This window comes from Mastigoproctus giganteus, chromosome 2 (genome assembly GCF_048544385.1).
Source record: "Mastigoproctus giganteus isolate SK-2022 chromosome 2, ASM4854438v1, whole genome shotgun sequence".
Classification (NCBI taxonomy): domain Eukaryota; kingdom Metazoa; phylum Arthropoda; class Arachnida; order Uropygi; family Thelyphonidae; genus Mastigoproctus; species Mastigoproctus giganteus.
Window position 1 is genome coordinate 53,576,322 of NC_143576.1, and position 15,511 is coordinate 53,591,832.

General features: G+C 35.5%; 1 protein-coding gene across 2 annotated transcripts in view; it reads right to left on the reverse strand.

Annotated features, from left to right (window-relative positions):
- LOC150089304 (high affinity cAMP-specific and IBMX-insensitive 3',5'-cyclic phosphodiesterase 8B-like) overlaps positions 1–15,511 on the reverse strand; it is a 764,745-nt gene that overhangs the window by 109,553 nt on the left and 639,681 nt on the right. For both annotated transcript variants that reach the window (XM_090388973.1, XM_090388965.1), the window contains exons 14-15: positions 12,254–12,392; positions 37–232 (exon numbers count right to left, since the gene is read on the reverse strand). In XM_090388973.1, coding sequence (XP_090245099.1) covers positions 37–232; positions 12,254–12,392 — 335 coding nt within the window. The remainder of the gene's footprint in view (positions 1–36; positions 233–12,253; positions 12,393–15,511) is intronic.

Here is a 15,511-nt window from a genome sequence, read left to right on the forward strand (position 1 = left end):
ATAATAGAACTTAAAATAAAAATTATTACTACTCACTTTTAATCTTGGTTTTTGTAGGAAATATGCTGTTGCCTGTAGAACATCAGCAGCATGAGTAGAATTATGATATGGATTTGAATGATAATTTGATTCAATAAGAGATAACCAGTTTTGCAAAGTGGTTTCATCACACAACAAAATATTACGCATATTAAATCTTTCAAATATTGCCATGCCCAACCATATAAGTGGCCTGCATAAAAATAAAAATAAAATAAATAAATGCTCAAGAAAAACCTAAAATATAAGATTAACTTTAACTTAACTTATCACATCTGTAAACATTTACAATGACTCTCTAGTTCTTTCATTTGTTTTGAAGACAACAGGATTGAAACTATATGGATAATGGAATGGCCTTAATTCCCACAGCAGAACAAACTCAACTCTATAATGAATTGCCCTATAATGAATAATGAATTTTCAACAGATAGTTTTAGATATATTACAACTTAGAAAAACATTTCATATACTGCATGGCAAATAGTAAGCTCATGTCAAATAGTAATAGTTACAGTGATAGTGCAAAGAAGCCAGAGCATTTAGATTAAAAAATACAAATTGCTTCCTTCCCTCCCCATAAAGGTTAATTCAAAGATCAATTATCCAGTTGACCTTTGAATTTATTCAAACTGTCAACCTCAACTACCTGTGCTAGCATTAGTAGAGGCATATGATGCAAGAAACCAAGCTTATATAGCATCAGCCAAAAAAGAAAAAAAAAACTCTTCCCATTTCACCTATCCATTCCAAATGTTTCACCCCAAATGTTTGTCTAGTTCTGCCTTGAACTTATTTAAGTTGCTGACCTCCACTACAACAGATAGAAGTTTGTTCCAACTATCAACCACCCGCTGGTTAAAGGCAAATTTCTGAACATCTATTCTACAACTGTCTTTCCTCAATTTGAATTTATGCCCCCTCAGGTGAGTGGGCAAGAGGAAGAATCCCATTAGCATTGAGCTTGCTCAATCCATTCAAGGCTTTATATAGCTCAATTAGATCACCTTGTCTAGTCTCCAGAACTGCAATTTGCAGTGCGTAAGCCTTTCTTGGTAACACCAACCCTTTGTTCCACTCACCAATCTCATTGCCCTTCTCTTTACTCATTCCAGCAACTCTACATCTTTCTTAAAATGAGGCCTCCAGACCTGTATACAGTACTCAAGATGTGGCTTAACCATTGAATACAAGCGGACAATCACCCCCTTATCCCTGCTAGCAAAATTCCTTTATATCACTGACAAGACACCATGAGTGCAAAAAGGGTGCTACTCTTGCACCCTTTTTGCACTGCTCAGAAAACTTCATATCTGATTGCACGATTACTCCCAAGTCCTTTTCATTCTCCACTAATCAAAATGTAGTATCACCCGGTTGGTAGGCTACACTGGAGTTTCTGCTACCCATATACAGTTTTACATTTGTCAATGTTAAACTTCAGTTGCTACCTCTCAGCCTTTCTGCTCAACTTTTCCACATCCTGTTGCAGTAGTGTACTATTATTACTGTCATTAGAACTTTCATATCATCTGCAAACTTAGCTAATAAAAGCAATGCCAGAATCACTTTCACCTCTACCTGTGGCTACCATTAATCTATTAGTCTGTGAATCCCGCCAAGCTAGCAGTTTAGTTTTCCAACCCGCCTAACACTGCCTCGATAGCATCAGCAAATATTCTTGCACCTTTTCTATTTAAGTGTATCCCATCCCTCTAGAAACAATCTCTCCTGTTAACTTTAGGAACAGCAGAAGAGGGTGGATGATAGGGCAGATCTTCACTGATCTTCTACTAGATGTGTTTTGAAGCTACTGCAAAAAGGAAAATTTGGATTTTAAGATTTTAATTGTTTTGACAATGCACCAAGTCACCCTCCACCCCGTGCTGAACTGTCACCAAACATCAAAATCCTGTTTTTACCTCCTAACACAAAATCTCTTATCCAGCCACTTGCTGCTTTTAAGCACTATTACACAAGATGTGCATTTAAGATGTTGATAGCAGCAACAGATGGCGAAAATTCACCAGGTGATTTCAATGTTCACAACTCTAGATGGCTTCCATTTTTTAGTCACACGGACCCAGCTGGTTGTGAAGACAAGGCTTTTGCAACTACTGATGACCTCGCACAAACTGTTCATTTACTTATCAGAATACCAGACAATGTTAACCACACAGTCAACATGATCTTTCTCACAAACAACCCTTCTAAGTACACTGCTGAGGTCAGTGGTTGTCTAGGCACCTCAGATCACAAATTGATGATGGTCTCTTCTCCAATAGAGCCTTTCTTTCGTGGCCATTCTCATTCTTGTGTTGTTTGGCATAACAAGAAAGCAAAATTAAATCATCTTATGTCAGTGTTTGCTCAGTTCGTGTCAGTGAAATTATTCTTGTAGAGGTGGAATCCTTTGTTACACACTCCAACTTAAAATCATGTCCTTTATCTAAACTGTGGTTTTCCAGTAAATGTGCTAAGGCTGTTCAAGATAAGAATGCTGCATATCAAAATTGGCTTGTATCCAAATCTCCAGGTTCATTTTCTGCCAACACCAAAGCTTGCAACAATTGTAAAGCAGTTAATAATAAGTCCAAACTGGATTTTGAACAAGCTAAGAATATAAAACTTGCTTCTTGTCCAAATGGTAGTCAAGCATTATGGTCTCTTGCCAAAGCTATTGGCCACAACTTTTGCCCATCTAATATAATTAACCCAATGCTTTTATCGCATCAAAAAAGCATTGGGTCCTGATGGTATTTCTCCACTTGTTCTCAAAACCTGTGCTAACTCATGTTCTTAGTTGCCTTTATTTCACTTTCTTATTCCAAAGGTGTTTTTCCTTCTGCTTGGAATTTCCACCTCTCTCAAAACCGGATGGTTCTGTTGCCACCTCAGCCAAAGATAAAGCTGATCTGTTAGCATCTGACTTTTCTTCTGACTCTTGTAACTGATGACCTGATGCTTTTATGGCATCAAAAAAGCATTGTGTCCTGATGGTATTTCTCCACTTGTTCTCAAAACCTGTGCTCACTCATGTTCTTAGATGCCTTTATTTCACTTTCTTATTCCAAAGGTGTTTTTCCTTCTGCTTGGAAATTTGCTCATATCCAGCCAGTTCCTAAAAAGGGTGACAAATCCCTTCCATCCAATTATCGACCATTGCAATTACTTCTACTCTTTCTAAAGTGGAAAAAAAAAAATCAATTAACTGCAAACATAAACTATCTAGAAACCTTCCACATGATCAACGATCGCCATTATCGTTTCTGTCAGTGTCAATCCACTTGTGATATTCTGGCTTATGTTACCCATCTATGGACAAATTCAATGAAAAAGTTTGGTGAAACTCGAGCAGTTTCTCTTGACATTCCAAAGTCTTTTGATCGTAAAGGTCTTCTAAATAAGCTTCCATCTTATGGTTTGCCAACTGTTTTTCATAATTGGGTATCCAGTGTTCTCTCTGACCACACTGCAGTGTTGGTATATGGCTTTCTGTGTTCTAACTTCTACACTAATGCAGGTGTTCCCCATGGTTCAGTTCTTTTTTCCACTCTTTTCCTCTTGTATATTACCTTCTTCCATTGACTGGAAATCTTATCCATAATTTTGCTGATAATAGCATATTGCATTCCACTTTCCAGTTTGAGAAATCTTGCCCTGCACAAACAGCTTCCACTTCTCAAATATCCACTACCAATTCCTTAAATGCTGATCTCCAGATAATTCTCCAAGGGCAAAAATAACTTAGTTGATTTCAATCCTTCTAAAACTCGATCCGCTCTTATATCTTGCAAAAAGAATTTTTCCGCTCCTATGCTTATCTTGAATAACTCTCAAATTTCTAGACAAGTTCACATCTCTATTAGGGATTACTCTGATTTCTAATCTCTCTTGGCATAAGCACATTGCAAATATTGTTTCCTTTCGCAAATCCACCCTACCGTAGAATACTGTTCCTACATCTCGAGCGGTGCCCCCCCAAAGCCTCTCTCAGGCTTCTAGATTCAATTCAGAAGAGGGCAGTTAGATTAATTAATGACCCATCTCTAACAAAGGCTCTGTACTCTCTGTCTCACAAATGTTTTGTTTCTGCTGCATGCATTTTTTATAGATACTTCCAAGTTTTTCTAATTTGGCTTCTGTAATTCCTGCTCTCTCTCTCTTCCAAATTAGTCCAAATATGTGCTGCAATCAGTCAGCAACCTTTTACTGTCCAACTTCAAACTTTAAATTCACAGAGTCAACCTTTCTTTTTCCTTATTTATTCCTTTCAACTTCTGTTTTCTGGAACAACCTCCCTTCATATGTATTTCCTGATAATTACAATCTACAGAAATTCAAATCTAATGTCAATAAGTATCTTCTTTCATGTTCTTAACATTCAACTTATACACTGTACTAAGTATCATAGGTTCTATTTAAACTTGTGCGTGGGGTTTTAAAAAAAAAAAAAAAAAAAAAAGCATTTCTGAATCAGAAGTAGAAAAGTTGCTAACCAGCTAGTCAATGAGGGAATCTAGGATGATGAAGTATAACCTGGTATTTAGAATGTCATTCTTTTGCCCTTTGATTGGCAATTGAAGAGCTATGATCAGAGACGGATTAAGGTCAGTTGAGGCCCCGGGTGCAGAAGAAAATATTGGGCCCCTTAAAAAAAAGAGAGAGACAGGGAAAATAAAAATACATGTTAACCATTTTTTAAAATAAATAAAAAATATTATGTACTATTAATGTTTTATTTCCAACAAAATTTGAATATAATATATGTATAATATAATTAATAACAACATAATAATAATCACAAAGTTTTGAACTAATAGTTTGAACATATGTAAAAGTATAATTATAATTAATGATAGTATACGTATAATAGGAGTAACAATCGGAAATTTGAACAAAAAAATCATAGAATTTTACTTGAAATTAAAATTACAAATGTAAAAATATTTAAATAAATTTTTTTCTTGCTTTTCATTTTGCAAACTTATTAACTATCTCATCACAATCAATAATTTTAAGTAAATCACTCTCTCTATATATAAAATAGCCATATTATTTAGTCTCTCCTCTGAAATTGAATTTCTTAGATAATTTTTTACTCTTTTTAGACAAGAAAATGAGCGTTCCCCTGATGCGTTTGAAATTGGCATGGTTAACAAAATTTTCAAAATAATTTCCACATTTGGAAAAGTTGCTTTCATATCTAATGCTTTTTTGTATATATTATTAATTGATCGCTCGTCTTCTTCATCTAAAGAGATTAAAAACTGTTCCAACTCACCTTTAAAATTACTTGAATCAAGGTCATCTTTATACATTTCTATTAAATTATTAACACATTTTTTCTTTTCTTCTACACAATGTAAAAAGGAAAAAAACTCTAAAATTACTTATAACATTTTCATAAATTTTTCCACATCTGTTCAGTTCTGTTATTAAATGATCGCATATTATGTAGAGTACATTATGTAAAAAAAATTCCTTTCGATTTTCTGTACATGTTTGCTTGCGATAATCTTCAAATGTTTTATCTGTTAGTTCTTTAACTTCTGATTCAATTTCGTTAAAATTATGACTTATGTTTTCATTAATAAAAATTTCTAGACTTTTTAATAATGACTCACCTTTAACAATTGTGCAGTCAATAGAGCGTAAAGATTTACTTGTCGCATTGATTCTTTGCAAAATTTTATTCCATAGGACTGTCATTATAGCAGTTTCATAATCATTCATTTCTTTAAGTAATGATTTTGCTTCAATAACAACAATTTTTTTTTTCTTTTGTGGAATTGCATAACTCATTTAATGCCTCTTTTATATTTTTGTAGCCACATTTTAATGCTAAAACTGCATCAGCCCTGGCAGACCACCTTGTATCTGACAATTTCTTTAATGTATAAGAACCTTTATCCAATTTATTGCATAACATGTTCCATCGAAACGTTGATGCAGAGAAAAAAACAAACAAATTTTGCACGCATAAAAGATATCTGGAAGTATTACTACAACTCTCTGCAGCAACATAACCAACTAAATTAAGTGAATGACTGGAGCACGGAATAAACGTTGCTGATGGAGCATGTTGTCTTATTCTTGTTTGCAGACTATTGTACTTGCCCGACATATTTGCTGCATTGTTGTACGATTGTCCACGGCAATATTTTATATATACTGGCAAATTTTGCAAGGTAGATAAAACTGTCTCTTCTAGATACTCCGCATCATGTCTTTCTATAGGGAAGAACTTTAAAAATCTTTCTTTATCATCCCCATTTGCTGATAAATAGTGCACTACAAAAATAAGTTGATCCATATGCACAACATCGGGTGTAGAATCTAAAATAATACTATAATATTTTGTGCATTTTATTTCCTCCACAATGTGTGCCATAAGATAATCGGCAATTATTTGCAAAAGTTCATCACACGTCTGATGCGATAAGTAATTTACATGTCTGCTACCTTGATTTCCATACTTTTGTAAGTGCAACTTTAAAAAAATCGTCATATTCGCTCAAATACTCTAAACTAGTCAAATAATTGCCTTTTCTCGAAGATGTTGCACTCTCATTATGGCCTCTAAAAGCAATGCCCAAACTTGCGAGGAATTTTATTGTGGATACAATTCTTCGCAGAATCTCTCTCCAATAATTTTCTTTTTGCAATGTAATTTGCAGATTTTGAACATCAATGCGATTTAAAGTAGAGGAGCACTTGTATAATGTACACATTGAAGCGTCGTGCTCTTTTAACATTTCATGCTCGGACAAAGTTATTCCAATATTTTTCCAATTTTGGAACCCTGTAGTCAACTTAGACTTTGAGCCTGAAAACATTTTTCATGGGTAAAAATAAATTGATTTGGATGTTTCGGAAAAAATTAGCAACGTCCTTTCTTTTTCACCATTCGAATTTTTTCTGTAAAAATGGTCTTTACACAAGCCTCTGTAGTAAATGTGATCACCGTGTTTATAGACTGATTTAAGTTTAGTTATATCGCCTATATTTTTTGGTTTATTTGAAATTAGAAATTCAACCATTTCATTAGATAAAATGTTAGGCCAGAGAGCAATATCTTTTAGTGTAACTTCGAATGGAATATTTTCCGTTTGTGTTTCAATATTTTCTAATGGACTTTCTTCTATATTTTTTTCTACTGGTTTTTCACCTGGTTGACTATTGACTAGTTCTTCATCTTCTTCATCATTGTTGCTTTCTTCTATACCTTGGTTTTCAACTTCAACTAACTCTTTTTGTTGACTGATGAAAGCTCCTTGTTCTTCATCTTCATTGTTGCTCAAATTATGATGGCCTGAATGGCCAGGGCCAGTTATAAATTTGTCCAATGTTCCTTTCTGTTGGTTGGCAACTTGCTCGCGTCTTTTTTTAATTTGTCTTTTTTCAGCCCCCGACAGATGTTGTTTCATTTTTCTAGCTACCTACTACCTATATTTTTATTTTCAATCGTAGCCTACCAATGAAAATAAAAATATAAAATTTAATAGTCTGAATGATTAGAATACTAGAGAAGAGATTTTTCATAATAGTGCAATAAATTAATGATTAATTAAAGTTCAAAAATTATTCATAAACTACGAAAATCCAGGCGCTGATATAACAACAGAAATTAATTTTATCTTAATATAATTTCAACAATATACAATATATGCATATTTGCGTATATCGTAAGTCTGCACTGAAGGAGAACCTTTGTAAGTACAAAGTAGCAAATACGATTCTATTGCTCCGATGAGCAGTAGCACAGCCGCGCGGGACCTATGCAGGGTAGTATGTGTATAGTATGCAGCGTAGTAATGAAATAATGAAAATAAGCGAATATAAACATACTATCAGGTTTTACTGCTGATTAACCTGTACGTAATTAAAATTGCACATATGAAACCAAACTTGGTGTCATTAGAAAAAAGTGTAAAGTTGGGGTTTTGCCTGGCCCTTCAGAAGTCGGGGCCCAGGGCATGCACCCAGTGCACCTGCCGTTAAATCCGCCTCTGGCTATGATAATCCTGTTGGCTAGGTGCAATGATATTGGTTCCCAGGCCCAAAACATGAGGTGTTTGTACGGTCTATGTTTGCTCCTTTGAGCCCCTTGGAAAGAGAACTATTCAGTCAAGGTTCCCCATCCTACCACATGCAGGCAGGAGCAAATGGCTCTCTATATGTGACTAAGTGAGATCAAAATTTTGAGATCAAAATTGAGAGTAGGAGTGTGCTATAGGCCTAATGACTCTGATGAGTATAATAACAAAATGTACGGGCAAATAGAGTGGGCCAGTAAATCAGAGAGTCTTATAATGGGGGATTTTAATTTCCCAGATATTGACTGGAATTTGGGGGCTGGTCACTCACACACTAGCAAGGCTTTTGTGGATTTATTGGATGATTGTTTTCTACATCAGCATATTCAGGAGGCAACTAGAGGGAGTAATACTCTTGATCTGATTATCAGTAGTGATTCTTCATGCATTAAGAATCTGCAGATAAATGAACCACTAGGTAGCAGTGATCACAGTGTTCTGAAGTGGGATTTACTCAAAGAGGTAACTACCATTAGGGGTAAAGGGAAGGGGTATTGCTTTCGTAAAGGCGACTACGGTGGACTGAGACAGTATTTAAATTCTATACAGTGGGATCAACTGATGATGTTACCAACAGCAAATTCAAAATGGGAAGCATTCAAAGAACTTATCTTGGAAGCTACTAGGCTTTACATACCAACAAAGAAATATTGTTCAAGGCTTAAATGGATGTCAGATGAAATAATGAGGCATATGGCAGAGAAGAAAAATGCATGGGATACATACAAATTAACACGTGACACAGAAGCCTATGATAGATACAAGTTGATCTGTAACCAAGTTACAAAGGAGGTTAGGCAGGCGAAGGCAGATTACAAGAAATCCTTGGCAAAGGATGCGAAGAAAAACAGCAAAGAGTTCTTTATTTATGTAAACTCTAGAAGGAAGGGGATGAATCAGATTGGTCCACTTGATATCGATGGGTCAACTGTTGATGATCCTGCTCAGGTAGCTAACAAACTAAATGAATATTTTGCATCGACATTCACACATGAGGAGTTATTCAGCGAGGGGAATGCCAGAGGTGTATTCGACTCTGGCAGTAAGCTAGAGAATCTTGTAATAACTGAGAGTAAAGTGGAGAAGAAATTGTTGAAGATAAACACAAGAAAGGCACGTGGGGTGGATGGAATCTATCCAGTTATATTAAAGGAGGCAGCAATGGAAGTAAGCAAACCCTTAGCCATAATTATGAGAGCTTCCTTGGACTCAGGGGAGGTACCCATGGACTGGAGATGTGCAAATGTAACCCCAATTCACAAAGGAGGATCAAAAGCTGACACAAGTAATTATAGACCTTTGAGTTTAACTTCTGTTCCTGGAAAATTAATGGAGGCACTGGTTAAAGAAGTACTACAGGATCATCTAGACAAGACTTCAGTTACAGCTCGGACACAGCATGGTTTTGTTAAGGGAAAGTCTTGCCTGACCAATTTGATTGGATACTATGATGCAGTCACAAAAGAACTGGATGCAGGGAATAACTCTGATATTATATACTTGGATCTTAGAAAGGCTTTTGATACTGTTGCACATGGAAGACTGCTGCACAAACTGTAGCAGTGTGGCATTGGAGGCAAATTGCTGCTATGGATAAAGGGGTGGTTGAGGGGGAGAAGACAGAGAGTGGTAATCAATGGGCACTGCTCATCGTGGACTAATGTTATTAGTGGAGTCCCTCAGGGTTCAGTATTGGGTCCTTTATTGTTTTCTGTATTTATAAATGATATTGATAATGGTATATCAAGCTTAATGTCCAAGTTTGCAGACGATACAAAGGTTGGCAGGGTTGTCAAGGACACTACTGACACTATGCTGCTGCAACAGGATCTGGAAAGGTTGAGCAGATGGGCTGAGAGGTGGCAAATGAAGTTTAACATTGACAAATGTAAAGTACTACATATGGGAAACAGCAACCCCAGAGCAACGTATCAACTCTGTGGTACTACACTGACAGTGGTAGAGAATGAAAGGGACCCGGGGGTGGTTGTGCAGGCAGATATGAAGTTCTCTGAGCAGTGCAGACGGGCTGCAAGAGTAGCTCATGGTGTATTGTCAATGATATATAGGAATTTTTCTAGCAGGGATAAGGAGGTGATTATTCCCTTGTATAAAGCAATAGTCAGGCCACACCTAGAGTACTGTATACAGGCCTGGAGACCTCATTTCAAGAAGGATGTAGAGCTGCTAGAATGAGTACAGAGAAGGGCAACAAGATTAGTGAATGGAACAAAGGGGTGCTCTTACGAAGAAAGGCTTAAATTTTGCGAATTACAGCGTCTGGAGACTAGGTAGCAGCGAGGTGATCTGATAGAGGTGTACAAAGCCTTGAATGGTTTGAGCATGCTCAATGCTGATGGGATTCTTCCTCTTGCTCAGAATAATCACCTGAGAGGGCATAAATTCAAATTGAGGAAAGACAGATGTAGGATAGATGTGCGTAAATTTGCCTTTAGCCAGTGGGTGGTTGGTAGGTGGAACAGACTTCCATCCCTTGTCGTGGAAGTTGATAGCCTAAATAAGTTGAAGGCTTGGCTGGACAGGTATTTCGAACGAACAGAGGGGTGAAGTGGAAGTGGTTATTTTTTATTTATTTATTTTACTTTAATTTTTTTGGCTGATGCTGCATAAGCTTGCTTTCTTGCATCAAATGCCTCTACTAATGCTAATGCTAAGTGGTTATTAGATCAGCGAGGTTTGTACTCTTATAAAAATTTAAAAAGAAACATGGATTTCTTTTCTGAGCCTTCATTTACTACTTGCAAAAAAAAGAGAAGAAATCATGATGGATATAAAATTCTTTAAATTCTAAAATAAGACATACAAAGAGACTCGTGCTGCTCTTTAGGACAGATCATTAATAGTCTAATGACTAAGTTTTTCCTAGCAATAAAATAAACCAAATAATTCCTCCTTTTACAGAGGAGGAATTATTTGGTTTATTGGTTTATAATACTGAAAATATTTTGATGACATTCTTAATATAATTAACGAAATATGAAAATATTCTAACAAGAAGGTGTGTCTCTTATATAAAAATTTATCTATATGATTTTTAAATGATTACATACTTTTATTGCATGGAAGAGATTCCATTCCATCATAAACCTCACTAATACTAAATGGTTTCAAAAAGGAAAAATTAAAAGTTAAAAGGACAAGTGTGTTCTGCAGGCTAAAATAATGTGAATTCATAATGAAGAAACTGTACATGGTGCAAAGGATAAATTCTCTGTGAATAACTTAAGTTGCTTTGAGCAAAAACTGTGACTTGTAATAAAAAAAAAAAAAAAAAAACACAGAGCAAATGGAAGCAACTTCCATGAATGAGCTGAAAAAATTTTGTTTGTGCTCACATTCACCATACTGCCCATAAAACAATGGAAGTTTATTCTGTAAGTAACAAATCTTGTTTTTCATGTTCATAGCTTACAACATCCAGTTTTCCCATAAACAATAAATCTTCACAAAAATTATTCAATTCTAAATGCAAATAATAAATTGCTTTTATTTACCTTTAAACAGCAGCTCACAAAAAATCTCTCCCAATCACAACAGAACTGATGCTAACATATTAAACGATGATTATGAAAAAAGTACAATTGTCATCTAAACCAAAAGCTGCTACATGGCAGCATATGCAAATAAATGTATTAATAGAATAGTCTGAAAATTGTTATCCTGCCGCCACATAATAATTCTAAATCTATTGGTACTTTAATGTCACAGAATTTATTTTTAAACAGTGACTGAGTAATATCCCTTTGAATTATTTCAAAATTAAACCAGATGTTACTTTATGTTGGCTTTGTGGAAACTACGCTAAACAAAACTACTTGATAGTAATGAAATGCTCTCATGAAAAAGTTAACAGAAACATTATTATGAAACAGTAAATAACTTCTAAAGTCTTACACACAGACAACATGTGGTAATAATGGAACCACACATATTATGTGGAAGTCATTCCCAAATTATATTTTTCTTTCGGAATTTACAAATTTTGCTTGTAAATTCTGAACAAAGTACATAACACTCAACAACTATTTGCAATTCTTGCAAACACACCTAAGTTTTTTTTGTTTTTTTTAAGGCATAAATATATTATAACAAACCTTTTCTCTGTTATGCTTTCTAATTCTATTATGTCAAAATTCCACTCTGCTTCATGTTCAAGAAGAATTTTTATATTAGATGGTGGTGATGTTAAACTTGGAAGAGGAACTGATGGTGTTGGTGGTGAGGTAACAATACCTTTAAATAATGAACATATATTACTAGAATATCAAATACTACAAGTTAAAAAATAAGAAGAAAAACACTGTTTTAAATTATAGAATAAGAATTTAAAAACAACAAAAAAAATAAAATCAGGCAATTTTTATAAATTTATGTCATAATCATATAATTTAGTGCAATTCTTGATAAACATTTTCCAATATTCTTGTTCCAATTTTCTTTAACATCAGTTATTACACAATAATTAAAAAAAAAAAAAAAAAAATTACTATACTCCTGAATGACCACACAGGACAAAAAGTTCTGCATTTTAAATAGTTTTTAGCATTTTCAGTGTTAACACCAAAGCTTCAAGCACTTTCAGCCATTTTTAAGAATGTAAAGAAAAGGAGCAAAGATTCTTTGCTTATGTTACACTAGAAGAATGATACTAGATAAACAACACTGGTCCAATAGATTATGAATGGTTTAATTGTTAACGATTCTGTGCAGGTTACTAGCAAACTAAATAAATATTTTGCATTTACATTCCTGTATGATATTTTTTGAGATGGGAACACCAAAAGTATACCAAGTTATATGTGAGAACTAAATAATTTTGTTAAAACTGACACATTAAGACACGGGCTAGTAGTGCCCTTGCCTGGGGTGCCAATCTTCAAAAACAGAAGAATAATTAGGCAAGAAATATATATATTCTTAGTAAGAGGGTACAGAAAAACCTTTCTGCCAAGGGCACGGAAATACATGGTCTGGCTCTGAACTGAGAAAAAAGTGGAAGAGAAATTGCAGACGCTAAAAGTAAAAAAAGACATCTAGGACTAAAGGGATCTATCCACTTATATTTAAAGCAGCAGCAAAAGAGGTAAGCAAACCCTTGGCCATAATTACGAGAGAATCCATGTGTTCAGGACAGTTCCTATAAATTGGAACTGTGCAAATGTGTCTTGTATTTACAGAGGGGAGGATCAAAGGGTAATGTGTGCAACTATAGAACTGTTAAATTTGACTTCAGTCATGAGGAAAATAATTTTTATTTTTATAAGCAAGCTTATTCAGCATCAACCAAAAAAAAAAAAAAAACACCACTCCCATTTCACCCATCCATTCGTTTGAAATACCTGTCCAGCTGAGCCTTAAATTTGTTTAGGCTATCAACTTCAACAACAGGTGATGGAAGTCTGTTCCACCAACCAACTACCCGCTGGCTAAAGGCAAATTTCCGCACATCTATCCTACATCTGTCTTTCCTCAATTTGAATTTATGCCCTCTCAGGTGATTATTCTGAGCAAGAGGAAGAATCCCATTGGCATTGAGCATGCTCAAACCATTCAAGGCCTTATACACCTCTATCAGATCACCTCGCCGGTGCCTAGTCTCCAGACTCTGTTAGAAGTTATTTGTTGACATTAGAACTTCTGTAGACTGTAATTTTCAGGAAATATGTATGAAGGAAGGTTATTCCAGAAAATGAAGGTTATTCCGGAAGATGAAAAGTTGATTCTCTGGGTTTGAAGTTGGACGTTAAATGGATGTTGGCTGGTGGCAGCACGTGTTTGGACAGGTTTGAAAGAGAGAACGGAAATATAGAAGCCAATTCAGAAGAACAATATGTCTATGAGACAGCGAGTGGAGAGACGGTCATTAATTAATTAGAGATGAGTCATTAATTAACCTAACTGCACTCTTCTGAATGGAATCTTGAAGCCTGAGAGAACTTTTGGGGCACTGCCCCAGGTGTGGGAACAATATTCCATGGTAGCACGAATTTGCAATTTGTACAGAGTGAATAGCAGCTGGGAAGAAAAGTAACGCCGAGAGTGAAAGAGAAAACCAAGTTTTTTAGATGCAGAGGAAGCAATATTTGTAATGTGCTTGTGCCAAGAGAGATTAGAAGTCAGGGTAATCCCCAAAAGAGATATATCATCTTGCCTAGAAATTGTAGCGTCACCAAAGATAAGCTTAGGAACAGAAGAATTCTTTTTGCCAGACATAAAACAAGACTGAGTTTTAGAAGGATTGAAATCAACTAAGTTGTCTTTGCCCCACTGGAGAATTACCTGGAGATCGGCATTTAAGGAATTGGTAGAGGATATTTGAGAAGTCGAATCTGATTGAGCAGGGCAAGGTTTTTCAAAATGGAAAGTGGAATGCAATGTGCTATCATCGGCAAAACTATGGATAGGATTTCCAGTCAATGGAAGAAAGTCATTAATATAGAAGAGGAAAAGAACTGAACCTTGGGGAACACCACCATTACTGGAGAAGTTAGAACATCTACCATCACCCTCAGTGAGCGATCAGAGAGAAAACTGGATAATCAATTTCAAAATAACAGTTGGGAACCATAAGATGGAAGCTTGTTTAGAAGACCTTTATGCCAAACAAGATCAAAAGCCTTTGATATATCAATCAAGAGTAACTGCTTGTGTTACACCAAACTTTTCCACTGAATTTGTCCATAAATGGGTAACATAAGCCAGAATATCACCAGTGGAACGACAGAATCCATAGTGGTGATCATTGATCAGATGGAGGATTTCTAGGTAGTTTAAGAGTTGGCAGTTAATTGATTTCTCCATTACTTTAGAAAGAGTAGAAGTAATTGCAATGGGACATTAGACCACAGGAGGCATTGAATGGAGTGTGTTGGGAATGGTGGGAGGTATTTTATCAAATTATTAATACATGAGTTGGAAGAAAAATGGGATGCTAGCAGGTAAGCTTTATCCTTGGCTGAAGTAACAACAGAACCATCCGGTTTTCACAGAGGTGGGAGCAGAGATGGGCAAAAGCTGTGGCTTATACCTTTGGCAAGAGACCAGAATGCTTGGCTACCATTAGGGCAAGAAGCAAATTTTCCACTCTAAGCCTGTTCAAAATCTAGTTTGGACTGATTAATAACTGATTTACAATTGTTTCGAGCTTTGGTGTAGGCAAAAAATGAAACTGAAGAATTAGAAACAAGCCAATTACGATATGCAGTGTTCTTCTCTTGAACAGCCTTACCACATTTACTGGAAACCAAGGTTTAGATAAAGGATGAGATTTTAAAGTGGAGTGTGGAATAAAAGATTCCATTCCTACAAGAATAATTTCGCTGACACGATCTGAGCAAAAGTTGACATCAGAA